Source organism: Telopea speciosissima, chromosome 5 (assembly GCF_018873765.1).
Source record: "Telopea speciosissima isolate NSW1024214 ecotype Mountain lineage chromosome 5, Tspe_v1, whole genome shotgun sequence".
Classification (NCBI taxonomy): Eukaryota; Viridiplantae; Streptophyta; class Magnoliopsida; order Proteales; family Proteaceae; genus Telopea; species Telopea speciosissima.
The window spans coordinates 20917495-20932908 of NC_057920.1; the positions used below are offsets into that span (position 1 = coordinate 20917495).

Here is a 15414-nt window from a genome sequence, read left to right on the forward strand (position 1 = left end):
AAGATTGAGCCATAAGCTCAAAGGGAATCAAAGAAGAAGAGAGGAAAAAGGAATTCCAAAATTTGGAAGGCTCACCTACCTTGTGTTTGCTATGTAAAAGGTAGTAGCATCCACTAATGATCCTCTCCCAAACTCCCCAACCTTCAATTGTCAAGGATTCACAAACCCTAGATTCTTCTTTCTTTTCTTTTCCTCTCTTCCAAAGGGCAGAACCGATTTTGGCTTAGGTTGGAAATGAATCTCAAAAGCTAAGGACAGCTTATATATGAGGTAATAACTAATGGATGTTTGGTTCAGCCTTATGAAAATCAGTTTTTAGAATGAATTTTTGTAAACTGATTAAACCAGGATTTTACAGCCAAAAGTCCTATGTTTAAGTCACTAGTTAGACATAACAGGACATAATTGAGGCCCCGGGCATGTTGGCACACATGCAGCCCAAGACCACAGGGGATGTGGGTCCCACAAGGGAAAATTCACGATTCAGCCCCCCCATTACACTATTAAAACATCAGTCCTATATATAAGAATAAGTTCTTACCTAAACCTGGCCTATGAGATTGTGAGGTTCTGCATATACTCAATCCAGCATGTTTGACATATGAAGCTAATGTGCTGAAACCTGGCAGGATCTTCGGATTCAATGTTAGCTAACTGTGTTGGCTCCCCGGAATCCTCCATAGGTGAGTCAACGGATTGATCCGAATCCACAACAGATGCAGCCCACAACATAGAGGCAAGCATGGACATTGAACCAGAACCTAAAATCATACAAGTTCAAAAAGGTTCAAATTAGAGGTGGGTCTCACAGAAACGTAATTTTCTCTTGTGGGACCCACATCCCTTGTGGTTCGGGGCTGCCTGTGTGCCAACATGCCCGGGGCCTTAATTATATCATAATATGTCTAACCCGTGACTTAAACATAGGACTTTAGGCTATAAATTCTAGTTTAATTAGTTTACAAAAGCTATTTCTAAAAACTGATTCTCCTAGGGCCTAACCAAATAGCTTTTAGTAACCTACTCATATATAAGCTGCCCTTAGTCTAGGATTTCATTTCAACTCAAGGCAATTTCGTTTTCTGCTCTAAGGAAAAGAAGAAGAGAAGGAGGAGAAAGGGAAGAAGGATCTAGGGCTTGAAATTTCTTGGCAATTGAAGTTGGGGAGCTTGGGAGAGGACCATTGGTGGTGTACTACCACCTGCTCCACATCAAACTCGAGGTTGGTGGTCCATCCAAATTCTGAAATTTCCAATTCCTCCCTTCTTCTTTGATTTCCATTTGAGTTTGTGACTCAATCAACCCAAGTCTCTTGAAATTAGATAGATTGACCTATAAAGGCCCTAAAACCTAACTCAATTTGGGTTCATCCAACTCAAATGGGGATCACCTCCAACCTCTTGTGCCCATTTGCCCTCTTTCTCTGGTGATCTGCCATGTTCATAAGACTTCAAGAACTCTTTTGTTAATTCTCTATGATTGGAATTCTTGACTTGATCATACATGCAAATGGGTCAAAATGACCCCATGGCAGTACCCTTGGGTTCCCCTAAGTTAATTTGGGGGATTAGGTTCCATGCATGGCAAGATCCATGAGTTAGACCTAAAAAATCAGACATTGTTTCACCCACCGGATTCAAGCCTGTGACCCCTAGGGCACCGGATTCAGGGCAATTCTGAATCCGGTTGGCCCCGACTATCCCAGCTTGGATCCTGGATGGTTTAGGCTTTATCCCAGACTTATGTAGTGTTTAATCCATGCTGTTTACCACCTGTTAGGATTGTAATTTCCTGTTGGGTGAGGTTTGTTTGGGAGTTGTATCATCTACAGAGTTGTACAGTCATCTAACTCCAGGTAAGGGATTTTTAATTTATTTTGAGAGTGTTTCCTTACTTATTTTGCTGTTTATGCTGGCTGCCATTGACATGCATCATTATAGTAGTATTAGTCATGTAGTTTTGTAGCTGTGGCAGGAATTCGAACAAAATCAGACCTTTGGGTAGGGCTTTCTTTTACATTAGATGAATGCATGATTCTAGGTTATCATTTCATACTGCATTTGCATAATTTTTACTGTGATCTATATTGATGTGTTTGACAAATGATGCTAGAACTGCTTACTATACTATTTACTGCCTCATGTGTCATCCATGTTAGAAATGCATATGGTTAGGCTGTCATAAACCCAGTACTACGACCCTTGCCAACAGGGGTGAGGTGTTGGATAACCCGTGGTAGGTCTGAAGGGTAATTCCGGAATGCCATTCACTGTCCCAGGTCTGAAGAGTACTACCAAAATGGGAACAAACAGTAGGGTTAACATTGAGGGTCTGTTGGGGTCTGATGTGTACATTCCGGAACTGGCAGGTCTTCACCATAGTAGAGTGGTATTCTCGGGTGACCGATGTTTGGTTTGCGTTTCCGGGACTGAGAATATCATACCTACTACAGTAGCACTTAAACCTCATGAGACCTAGATTTGTTGCTAGTTGCATGTTTAGTTTAAGACATGCATCATGGACTATTTGCATTTGCTTGCATGTTTTCCCTTGCTGGGCTCAGTGGAGCTCAAACCTGTGGATATCCCTCTTTTTCAGATGGTATGGTTGGTTCTGAGAAACTAGGTGTTGGACCTAACGCTGCTTCGGACTTCCACACCGATGAGGGTCGTGTGGTGCAGGAGTTTGAAATGCACGATGTGTCCTGCATATGCGATGCGTGCGTGTTCCTATGATCTGGCCTGACGGAGCAGGTTATGTTTCTTTTGTGTTTATAAATTGCTTTTGTATAGTAAAGCTTATAGTAGCTGGTTACATTTCTGACTTGTATTACTTTTGTAAGAACTGTATAGTTGTAATACAAGTTTTAATCTATATAAATATCAAGTTTATTACTCAGATCTTCCTATTTATTGCTGTTATCATTATTATTTGTTCTCTTCTGCTGCGTTTTGATTACTGTGTTATGATAAACTATAAATGGGAGTACTGTACTTGTCATCCTGGAGGTTGATTGGGTGTTAGTTGGCATCTAGTCACACCATGCCCTTATTAACCAGGTTGGGGTGTGACAGACATTGTCAGGGTTTTGAAAAAAAACCTTGTTTTTGTTGAAATCGATGGAGGGGAGAATCCTTCAAAAAAATTGCTGTTTGCTCTTGAAACTTTGGTCGAGTGGAGTTCCAAAGGGGCTTGATCAGTCCTTCAAATATCAGCACCAATAGAAACCTATAACTCCAAGATTGATATATGTCAGGGTTTTGAGAAAACCCTAATTTGGGGAGAATTCGATCCAAGGCGGTCTTCACAATAGTTGGCTGAAGATAAAAGGAATTGGTTCCAATAGGTTGAGGGGGAAACAATCCAAAAAAAACAACTTGAAGCTTCAGATATCGCATGCAGGGAGGTTCCTATCGATCAGAATTTTTCTTGCATTGAATGAGGTGAGAAAGGGCAGCAACTTGATCGATTGATCACCTCATCAGTGCTGCCCTATTGGGATAAGAGAAACAAGGGAAGAAAGGGAGGAAGAGAGAGAGAGAGAGAGAGAAGGGAAAAGGAAGGCTGAAAAAAAGGAGAGAGGAGAGGCCCTAATTCGAAACCTGCTCTGATGCCATGTTGACAGGAATGGAATTCATAGTTGTCATGGGGTCGCCATGGCATCCTGGTGCTTGAAAAATGTTCATATTGACCTACGCCATGGTGTCCTATCTCTCTTTCCCTCGTCGATTTCTTCTTCTTTAATTTTTTGTTTCTTCCCCAACCTTAGACCACTCCCTGTTCCCTGGTTTCTGAGTTTTTTCTTTCTGAGCGGTACTACCAGATTTTGGAAAGCCATCATAGGATCCTTACACACATATCGACTGGTTCTGAGACTTGATTTATAAGTTCTTGTTGAGATGGGCTACTTTACCCAATAGGGGTAATTTAGTCCTATTGTTTTAGTTGTTTTGTGTTTTATTTTTTATTTCTTTTCTTTATTTTTATTTCTATTTTGTATTTTTCCCCTATCCGATCTCTATTTGGGATTCCTGATTGGAGTGGGAATTCCTAATAGGAATAGGACTAGGGGGGATTCATACTTTGGTTATGATTTGTGGTTTTATTATAAATAAGGGGCTGGGTGATCGGTTCTGGTCATTCAAGCATTCATATTCAGTGCTGTTTACATGGTATCAGAGCCACCCCTGATCTGAAAAGCAGCCCTCTCGATTTTTCTGGTTTTTCTTCTCCAACTCTCTCGGCTACTGGTTCTCTTCTTCTCCACCACTCTCGGACTCTCTATCTCATTCAGGGCAGCAACTTTGAGGTGATCCAATGAAGATTTAGTTGCTGCCCTCAATGACACCTCATTGAAGATCGAAGACAACTGGTGTGACCTAAATCTGCCGGCAGAATCCCTCCATCCTTGGAGATCAAGCTACTTCTTCAACTATAGTTTGATTTCTGTTTTTTTGGAGATTGGTTCCTACCATTATTGGTCTACACCCTTCCTTGATTGAAGACTGCAGCTTTGGATCAAACTTGATTTAGATCCCATCCTGCGATTTCTCTGCAAATCAGTGTTTTTTCCTAAATTTTGATAAATTTAGGGTTTCTAAGCTCATCCGAAGGAGCTAATTTTTGGAGGACTTCTTCCCCACTACTAGAGGAGCACTCGATTTAATTTTCAGCCTATTCTGACGGCTGAAATTGCTGCAACTTCAAAACCCATCCTTCACACTCGATTCAGTTTTTTGAAGATTTTTTCAAATTAGTGGATCGATTTCTGCCTGGCTGAATTATGGGTGATTCAGATATGACTACTGCTACTTCTGGAGGGGATGGTCAAACTAGGAATGACTTTCTTCCCTATGCTGCTGCCATTAAGCTTGATGGTACAAATTATTTAATATGGACCAGATCACTATCCTTAACCGTGGCTGGTAGGGGATTTACTGGCCATCTTACTGGCACCACCAAACAGCCTACTGAAGAAGGTGCTGCCCGTACTAAATGGGCTGCCAACGATGCTATGGTGATGTCATTTGTTTTGAATTCTATAACCACTGACCTTTCCAGTCAGTATCTCCTCCTTGACACTGCTACTCAGATATGGACTGCTGTCAAGGGAACTTATGGTCGATCAGGTAGTGGTGTTCAGGTTTATGAAATCAGGAAGACACTCCAAAATACTACTCAGAAGGAGATGTCTGTCACTAAATACTATGCTGCCCTCAAGTGTTTATGGCAGCAATTGGATCATTATGCTCGGTTCCAACCTACTACTACTGCTGACATTACTGCCTATCATTCTTATGTTGATCAGTTTCGGGTCTATGATTTCCTGGTTGGCCTCAATGATGATTATGATCCTATTCGGGTGCAAGTCCTTGGTCGGGTTCCTTTCCCCACTTTAGAGGAGACTTTTTCTTATGTTCACAGTGAAGAGACACGAAGGGCTGCCATGATGATTACTCCCAAAGTTGAGAGATCAGCCTTACAGACTACTGACTCCAACCCCGTTACTTCTTTAGACAGTGTTGCTGCTACTACTACTGCCAAAGAGCCTGTGAAGTGTGAGCATTGTCACAAACCATATCACACTAAGGCTCAGTGTTGGAAATTACATGGGAAGCTTGCTGATCTTGAGGCCAAACGTGGTCGTGCTAAGTCTAAAAACAAAGCCAATCACACTAAAAGTGTAGCTCCAACTCCCACTGCTGACATTGGTTTCTCCTAGGAAGAACTCCAGGCTCTCTGGCGTATGTTGAACACATCCACTGCCTCTACTACATCTGCTGCCAATTCAGGTTCATTCTTTGCTTGTACAGGTATTTCCTTTGCTAGTCATTGTGCATCAGTAGTCTCCACTCCTTGGATCAGAGACTCCGGTGTTACTGATCACATGACAGGTTCTTCCAGTCTTTTTAATACATATTCTCCTGCTTCTGGTAAAGATAAAGTCAAAATTGCTGATGGGTCCCTCTCCTCCATCTCAGGGAAAGGATCCATTGATTGTTCTCCTTCTCTTACATTGTCATCTGTGTTGCATATTCCCAAATTTACGATTAACCTTCTTTCCATTAGTAGTATCACCAAATCCCTGAATTGTAAAGTGACATTTTTTCCCACTCATTGTGTTTTTCAGGAACTGGATTTGGGGAAGACGATTGGATCGGGTAAAATGCATGGTAGATTGTACCTGTTTGATAGAGATCCTACATCTACACAGGCTTTACCTTCTAGGTTCTGTCACCCAGCATCTTTCTCTTTTGAATTACACCAATGGCACTCTAGGCCAGGCCATCCCCCTTTAGGTATTTTATCCACTTTATTTCCAGCATTAGTTAAAAATTATAATAAGGAAGATTTTTTTTGTGAGCCTTGTGTCTTGGCTAAACAGACACGTTCAAATTATCCCATTTCTGATAAAAGATCTTCCTTATTTCATATTGTTCATACTGATGTGTGGGGTCCTAGTAGAAAAGTTTCCCTTTCTGGTCATCAGTGGTATGTCACTTTTATAGACTGCTATTCTAGGTTCATGTTTTCAGCATTTTCACCAATTGGTTAAGACCAAATTTAACGCCACTCTTCAAATTTTGAGGAGTGACAATGGGACAGAGTATATGGAAGGTCAGTTCCAAAAATAACTTGCTGCCCATGGAATCCTCCATCAGACCAGCTGTGTCGATACTCCAGCCCAAAATGGTGTGGCTGAGAGGAAAAACCGCCACCTCTTGGAGGTGGCTAGAGCTCTTCTGTTTGCTCGCAATGTCCCTTCCCTTTATTGGGGAGATGTTGTCCTTACTGTAGCCTATTTAATTAATAGGTTGCCCAGTCGGGTTCTTCATTCCGAAACCCCTATTGAGCTATTACTTGGCTCTTCTTCCTTTATAGTCCCACCCAAGGTATTTGGCTGCGTTTGTTATGCCAGGAATACAAGGTCCCCTGGTAAACTTGACCCCCGTAGTCTCCGCTGCATTTTCTTAGGATACTCTGCTACCCAAAAGGGGTACAAATGTTATTACCCTCCATCCCACAGGACTTTTATCAGCATGGATGTCGTCTTTCATGAAAGTGTTCCATATTATGAGTCCCCACCTCTTCAGGGGGAGGGTGTTAGTGAAGATGTGCTGACTATTGACTCTCCACCTCTATTTCAGTCTGTTTACCACGAGTCTGAACCAGTTCGGCCTACCCCTAGTACTCCCCCTGAGTCAGGGGGAGACTATCTTTATTCAGGGGGAGCAACCTACCCCGGTCCAGACTCCTATCCAGAGGACTATTAGTGAATTTCAGAGGAGGATTGATGAAAGTACTGTGAAGACCTATGGAAGGAAACATTAGCAGGTTCAATCAACCGTTGCTCTAGTACCCATCCAATTGTCGAACCCGGATCCATAACCTGCCTCTCCACCTGGTAATGTTCCTTCTCCTGAATTACCTATTGCTCTTCGCAAAGGCGTCAGGACTTGCACTCAGCATCCCATATCTCTTGTTGTTTCTTATGACTCCCTTTCTCCATCCTTTCGTGCTTTTGTTTCCTCTCTTTCTTCTGTTCGTATTCCTAACAATTGGCAGGAAGCTCTATCAGATGGAAAGTGGAAGGCAGCTATGATGGAAGAAATGGAGGCCTTGAAGAAAAATAACACATGGGAGCTTGTGGTTCTTCCACCTGGGAAGAAAACCGTTGGATGTAAGTGGGTGTTTGTGGTGAAACAGAAGGTGGATGGCACTGTGGATAGGTATAAAGCAAGAGCATTGGTTACCAGGAAACTTTTGCACCTGTTGCAAAGTTAAATACTGTTCGTGTGTTATTATCTTGTGCAGTCAACTTTGGATGGGATATGCAGCAGCTAAATGTAAAAAATGCCTTCCTAAATGGAGCACTGGATGAGGAGGTGTATATGGGCATTCCACCAGGGTTCTCTTGTGACAGAAACCAAGGACAAGTGTGTAGGCTAAAGCATGCACTATATGGGTTGAAGCAGTCACCTCGAGCATGGTTTGCCCGGTTCCATAAGGCCATGATTTTTGTGGGCTATAAGCAGAGTAATGCTGATCACACACTCTTTATAAAGAGGGCTGGTGAAAAACTCACTATTCTTATAGTCTACATTGATGACATGGTGGTTACTGGCAATGATGGTGATGAGATCAGACGGTTGAAGACCTTCCTAGGACAAGAATTTGAGATTAAAGATCTAGGGAAACTACGATACTTTCTTGGGATTGAAGTGGCCAGATCTTCTAAAGGCATTTTTCTCTCCCAAAGGAAGTATGTCCTAGACTTATTGGCTGAAACCGGGTTGTTAGGCTGCCACCCTTCAGATACTCCTATGGACCCTACTGTTCGACTCAAGGAAAAAGAGGGTGAGCCGGTTGATAGGGGCCGGTACCAAAGACTTGTAGGGAAACTGATTTATCTCTCACACACTTGTCCTGACATTGCTGTCGCCGTGAGTACTGTGAGCTAGTTTATGCATGATCCCTACTCTTCTCATATGGAGGTTGTTCTTCGTATCTTGCACTATTTGAAGTCAACTCCTGGAAAGGGAATTCTTTTGTTTGCACATGGTCACCTACAGATAGAGGCATACACTGATGTTGATTGGGCTGGTTCTGCGGATCGCAAGTCTATTTCTGGATATTGCTCCTTTGTAGGTGGAAATCTTGTCACATGGCGTAGCAAGAAGCAAAATGTAGTTGCTCGTTCTAGTGCCGAAGCTGAGTTTCGAGCTATGGCACAGGGTATTTGTGAGTTACTCTGGCTTAAAGGTTTGCTATAAGATCTTGGTGTTCCTATTCCTATGATGTTGTACTGCGACAACAAGGCTGCAATCAGCATAGCACACAACCCAATGCAGCATGATCGTACCAAGCATGTTGAGGTAGATAGGCATTTCATCAAGGAGAAGTTAGAAGATGGGCTGATTTGTATTCCCTTTGTGACATCTGCTGATCAACTTGCTGTTATCTTCACCAAGGGATTGTCTGGGAAATAGTTTCATCCCAATCTAGTCAAGTTGGGCATGATCGACATCATTGCTCCAACTTGAGGGGGAGTGTTGAGATGGGCTACTTTACCCGACAGGGGTAATTTAGTCCTATTGTTTTAGTTGTTTTGTGTTTTATTTTTTATATCTTTTCTGTATTTTTATTTCTGTTTTGTATTTTTCCCCTATCCGATCTCTATTTGGGATTCCTAATTGAAGTGGGAATTCCTAATAGGAATAGGACTAGGGGGGATTCATACTTTGGTTATGATTTGTGGCTTTATTATAAATAAGGGGCTGGGTGATTGGTTCTGGTCATTCAAGCATTCATATTCGGTGTTGTTTACAGTTCTTTTCTCTTGGGTGAGCCATACCTGGAAGTTTCATATCCAGAAGTCTCTCTTTCTGTGAGATTCAATTTTTCGAAGTAACCTGCAACTAAGACATCCGCCAGATCTGATTTCAGATCTCACCATTCGGTTGCCAGCAGAATTTTGGGGCTATTTCTCATTGGGATCAGCAGACCTTGGTGCTGCGATTTTGTTCCAGAAATTGCAGGGAGAATCGTCTTCATAAGGAGTTTCCTCTGCTGGAAGAACTATAGTTCACCGCCTCTCTGCCTCTCTTTCTATCGTGTTATTGCAAGGTTGAAGAAGACATTAGGTCTTTAAAATTGCAAGTAAGGACAACTTATATTATTTATATAAAACCCCCTATATTCTCTATTTCTATTCTGTTTAGCCCATTCAGTTTTCTCTTTTAACTCCATTAAATTACAGTTCTGCCACTCCTTTACAACTTCAGATAAATTACAATTCTGCTATTGCTCTTATAAATTTGATTTATCTACTAGTTTGCCATTCAATTTTGGATTTAATAACAATTTTGCCATTGCTCTTATAAATCTTGATTTATGTACTAGTTTGCGATTCAACTTTGGATTTAATTACAATTCTACTATGGTCAACATGATCGCCATGGCAACGCCATGGCGGGCAGTGTGTCGATATATCGATTAGACACCCCTCCACCGACTTGGATCGCAGTGACGCCGTGACAACTATGATAGAATTAGAGCTGAATGCTTGGATAGTCTAAGGCAGGCCCCAAGCCATATATTTATAATGAATAGAAAATATTACATGGATAGAATTGTCCCTAACTAAGCCGACATGGCTGTACATATCATAAAAGTAGTAAAAAGTCCAAAATACCCTCACGGTATTCTGGCCCATACAATCCAACAAATGGAATTGAATGGAATTTTAGTTTACCTCTCACAGTTTGGAGCTGTGATTCTGTGACCAGGTTAGTTGATTAGTCAGAGAATGGTATCTCATCCTATCTTATGGGGCTTGTAGGATGAGAAAGAAATCTTTTAGGAAAGAGCAAAACAACCCATAATTATGTGCCAATACTGGATCTCATATCTGGAATTGAACTTTTTTTGGTAGGATGGAATTGAACTTATGCGAGTGGAAATTTGATTGGAAAAGATTGAATCCTTGACTCTTATTGGAAGTGGTATATACTGTGTGATGTCAAATTTCTGTGTATCTTTTCTATTTTGGTTTCCTTTGCTTTTGGTTTTGCTTTTGTATTTGGATGCAGCTATATCTGTACCATGATACTCTCCTTTGTACTATTTAATCGTCTCTCATGAATAATACCTTGATATGGTGTTGCTGATCGATATATATGAATGAAATATATTGAAAATGATATTAAGTATCTGTTCCCCACACTTGCACATTTGTGCACACACATGAAATCACGTGTGGACAAGTATTGGCATATTCATTCTCAGTTTACTAAAACAACTTATTTGTTCGTATTTGGAGAACTATGAAGAGCTACTTGGAATAAAAATGTAAGTAGAAGACCTAGTGAATTTCTTGAGATGGAATGCCATTTTAGGCTTTGAATGGAAGAATATTTTGTATTTGTTTCAAGGAGTGTAAAATCATCGCTTGTGTTCTTGTTTTGTGACATCTCAATGGTTTTTGCCTTCTCTCATTATCTGTGTGGATGAAATGGCCGAGCAGGAAGAAGATTACAAAAGAAAAAGTTCTGCTGATCAAGTTGACAATAACCCTGGGGAAGAGGTAATTGGTAAACCTTTTTCCTTTGTCTCAGGGATGACTGAGTTATGATGCTTTTTGTCATTTATTGTTGTGCAGGACATCGAAATAATTGCGACATACAGTGATGCTTTTGGTGCTATTCGAACTAGTGCTGTCAAATCCAAGGATTTATCAGCTTCATGGGTCTGGGAGAACCCTGATGAAAAAATTCACAATGAGCTGAAAATTAGCCAGGTACTCCAGTATTCAGAGTGGGAAAAGATAAAGCTGGAGTCCTATTAGCTCCAGAAGTCAGAAAGCCATTCTAATTGAGATATAGGAAAATTTTACCTTCAACAGCTCTATTTGGTCAACATAAGGATTCAAGAAAGTATGATGTTGATTGATCTTTCTCTTCCACTTTTTATTCTCAGGCAAGTGAAGATTCGTTCGAACATGAGATGAGTGCGTCGGAAGGCGTCACTGAACGTCAATATGGGAGAGGAAGCATCCAGTATCAACCAGAGTCTCCAATCAACCCTGTTAAGCTCAAACGCCAGGTAAAAAGCAATTCTTCTATTTAGATTCTTCTGATATGTCATCAATGGTGGGTTTGGGTTTGTGACACTTTTGAGGCTTCCAGAAAATGCGACAGGAAAGACTAAAACTCCGAACTGCAGAACTAATCAACCAGAATAAAGAGGCAGAAAAACAGATGCAAGTAGCAGCTATTGAACGGTCAAAACAGCTCAATACAACCGCGGTCCCAGAAAAGTACAGTATATGGAGAAAGGAATATGAAACTCCGCACTCTAACTCCATGTTGAAACTTATGCGGGATCAAAACATAATGGCCAAAGCATATGCAACCATTGCTCGGTCCAAGAATGATCTAGGTCTCTTTGAATCCCTGATGGAACACATTAAAGAAAGCCAGCATGCTATTGGAGAAGCCAATTCTGATGCTGAGCTACACCCAGGGTAGCTTGCACACCTATGTCCCAGTTACCAGTTTTAAGTTCAAATTCAATGATATATCCATGATATTTTCTTTTTCCTATATTCAGTGCACTTGATCGAGCTAAAGCAATGGGTCGTGTTTTATCTATGGCAAAGAACCAATTATATGACTCTGCTGTAGTAGCAAGGAAGTTAAGAGCCATGCTGCAGTCTACCGAACGGAATATAAATGAGCTAAAGAGGAAAAGTGCTTTCTTAATCCAGCTTGCTGCAAAAACGGTTCCTAAGCCATTGCATTGTCTCCCATTACAGCTCACAACTGACTATTTCTTGCTGGATCGTGGAAGTGAAGAAGTTGTAAACAAAGACAAGCTTGAAGATTCCTCTCTCTACCATTATGCCATTTTCTCTGACAATGTACTTGCCACATCTGTTGTAGTCAATTCTACGGTGTTACATGCAAAGGAACCAGAGAAGCATGTGTTCCATATAGTCACTGATAAACTGAACTTTGCTGCCATGAAGATGTGGTTCCTTGTCAATTCTCCTGTAGATGCAACAGTCCAAGTCGAGAACATTGATGATTTTAAGTGGCTCAATTCTTCTTACTGTTCGGTTCTACGCCAGCTTGAATCTGCAAGAATCAAAGAGTTTTATTTCAAGGCTAATCACCCATCTTCCCTTTCTGCTGGTTCTGATAATCTCAAATATAGAAATCCCAAATATTTGTCGATGCTGAACCATCTAAGGTTCTACCTTCCTGAAGTTTACCCAAAGTTAGACAAGATCCTCTTTCTGGATGATGATATTGTAGTTCAGAAAGATTTAACGCCTCTTTGGTCTATTGACTTGCAAGGAATGGTGAATGGAGCAGTGGAGACTTGTAAAGAGAGCTTCCATCGGTTTGATAAGTATCTCAACTTCTCTAACCCAAAGATCTCTCAAAATTTTGATCCAAATGCATGTGGGTGGGCATTTGGAATGAATATCTTCAACTTGAAGGAGTGGAAAAATCGAGATATCACTGGAATTTATCACCATTGGCAAGACATGGTAAGGAGGCTGTCATTCTTCTGTTTTGGGTCTTTACTCCACTGTTCGTTTTCTACCTTCTTACATGGCATAATTTTTATCTGAATTGCACATATATCATTTTGCAAAAGCTGCATGTTATGTATTTGTCTTGTTTAGTCATTTCTGTTTTGGGAAAATTTCCAAGAGACATTCTTGGATGTTCCTGGTGTTCCCAGCAATGAAAAGCTCCATATGGGGGAACAAGAAGGATGTCTCAAACAACTTCCATAGCACATTCCCTATCTGCACTTTTAACCCCCCCCCCCTCTGGGTTTTTGGAACATGTACTGTGTTTGTTGAAGGTGGAGTTGTATGGGGTATTAGGAATTTTTCTTTTCAGGAATTGGAAGCCTTGAGTGGTGGTGAACTTTTCCTTCTTCAAAAATAATGAGAAAAGGAACAAACTCCACAACACCCCCCCCCCCCCCAAAAAAAAGTCTTTCCTGATTACAGAGGACCTAAGAATTTAATTACTAATAGATTGATGACGCATTGTGGAAGGGCAGTTGTTGAGACTCTCATATCTGTTTAAATTGATTGAAGGATGCATTTCATGGTATAATCTAAGTCTTCCCATTGATTGATCATTTCAAACAGAGGAGGCTCTTTATAGTGCTTCCACATTGATGATCTCTTTACTTATTTTTCCTTTGTATAATTCTTCATTCAACTTCTTAATGCTTATGCTGCCTGCTGATAGAGCTAAGCTAAATTTATGTAGAATGAAGACCGGACTCTTTGGAAGCTAGGTTCACTGCCACCCGGATTGATTACATTCTACAATTTGACATATCCTCTGGATCGGAGCTGGCACGTGTTGGGACTTGGGTATGACCCAGCACTCAACCAAACAGAGATAGAGAATGCTGCTGTCATCCACTACAATGGGAATTACAAGCCATGGCTGGACCTGGCAGTAACCAAGTACAGGTCCTACTGGACCAGATATGTCCAATTTAATAACACTTACCTTCGACTATGCAGCATTAGTGAATAACCATTCTTTCTTACTTGTGTTTTGTAATATGTGCTCTTTCTATAATTAGGGATGCCTGGGTAAGTTCAGGAATATCATATTCTTTTGATTCCTTTCTGTGAATTTGCTCATCCATCCATGGTGATGTCCATATTCTTGTTATAATACTCTTTGAGGAAGGGATAAAGATGGAGGAACCTAGGAGCGATCCCTTCTGCCACTGTATAGACTATGGACCCCAAAGGCCCAAGAAAGAGGTTATCCATGAGACCATGACAACCCTGTCTGGATAGTTTGGGTTCTGGAATCTGATCCAAGGGATTGGTCATCTCTTTTTCTTCCTTGCAACTGCTAAACAACGATGTCTACTGTAGGAGATCCTTTGGAATGTGATATAGCCCTAGATGCAAAGGTTAGGGAAAAGGAACGTAAGTATTTTGGTCAATTTAATTTATTTTTTTCCCATTAGATACATCCTTCCCTGCTCCCAAAACCCAAAAAGACGATTTGCATTGCAATTGTTAGGGGTGCAAGTTTGGCACTCTAGGCTTGAGCCTGAACAAGGCCTAGGTTGAGATACCCTGGCCAATGGTTCAGGGCTGGGGATTTTTGACTTTGAGTCGGGTCGGGGCCAAGGTTGAGGCCTTGAGCTGAGCCCGGACCCGTCTTCTTCTTCTCCCCGGCCTAGCCTTGCCCTTGCATCTCATGAAGATAATTCTTGTTGATTTATCACTATGATAACCTGAAATCGGCTGATTTCATGTAGTTTCGTGTAGTTTTGCGCATAATAATAGATATAGTGGTACTTTAGAAAGAAGGTATTCATACTTTTTTTTTTGGTCAAGAGAAAAAAGGTATTTATACCATACCTTACTGGCAATGATACTTTATATTAAAATAAGAGAAAAAGATCCCTACTTGGTGGAGTTTTCTACACCCCTCTCACTGGGCACTATGGGATGACACCTCTGTCCCCTGGGTAGATACCCAGGTGTGCTCACCATTGGTCCAGACGCTTGTGTAGAGACCATGCGACCAAGTAGAGATCTCTTGCCCAATAAAATAAATAGAATTTCAACCCATGTGATTAAAATACAAAATCTAAATTGTCAGTCTAGTGAACATTAAAATTGCAAAACAACTTAATATGAACTAAAACATTCATACCAAAAAGGAAGGAACATAGCACAATAGTTGTCACACCCCATGATCAGGGACAATCAGGATTAGCCCAGCCCTGATGGTGGGACAGGGTTGGATTTTTCAAGTCTCAAGTAACAACCGAATAGAGCCTGTGCCCAGCTAAGGGGACTCAAGCTTGGGCTGAGGTTATAAAAAGCCTGGCCCAACCCCTGAGCAG

At 41.2% G+C, this 15414-nt stretch overlaps 1 protein-coding gene across 1 annotated transcript in view; it reads left to right on the top strand.

The window, feature by feature from the left end:
• The window catches only part of LOC122662145 (probable galacturonosyltransferase 3), a 56186-nt gene extending 41782 nt beyond the window's left edge, over positions 1-14404 (top strand). Inside the window, exons 4-9 of the mRNA XM_043857710.1 lie at positions 11027-11086; positions 11162-11299; positions 11479-11604; positions 11688-12025; positions 12112-13057; positions 13800-14404. Of these exons, the coding sequence (XP_043713645.1) occupies positions 11027-11086; positions 11162-11299; positions 11479-11604; positions 11688-12025; positions 12112-13057; positions 13800-14075 (1884 nt within the window). The 3' untranslated portion in view covers positions 14076-14404. The remainder of the gene's footprint in view (positions 1-11026; positions 11087-11161; positions 11300-11478; positions 11605-11687; positions 12026-12111; positions 13058-13799) is intronic.
• Positions 14405-15414: the final 1010 nt, after the last annotated feature.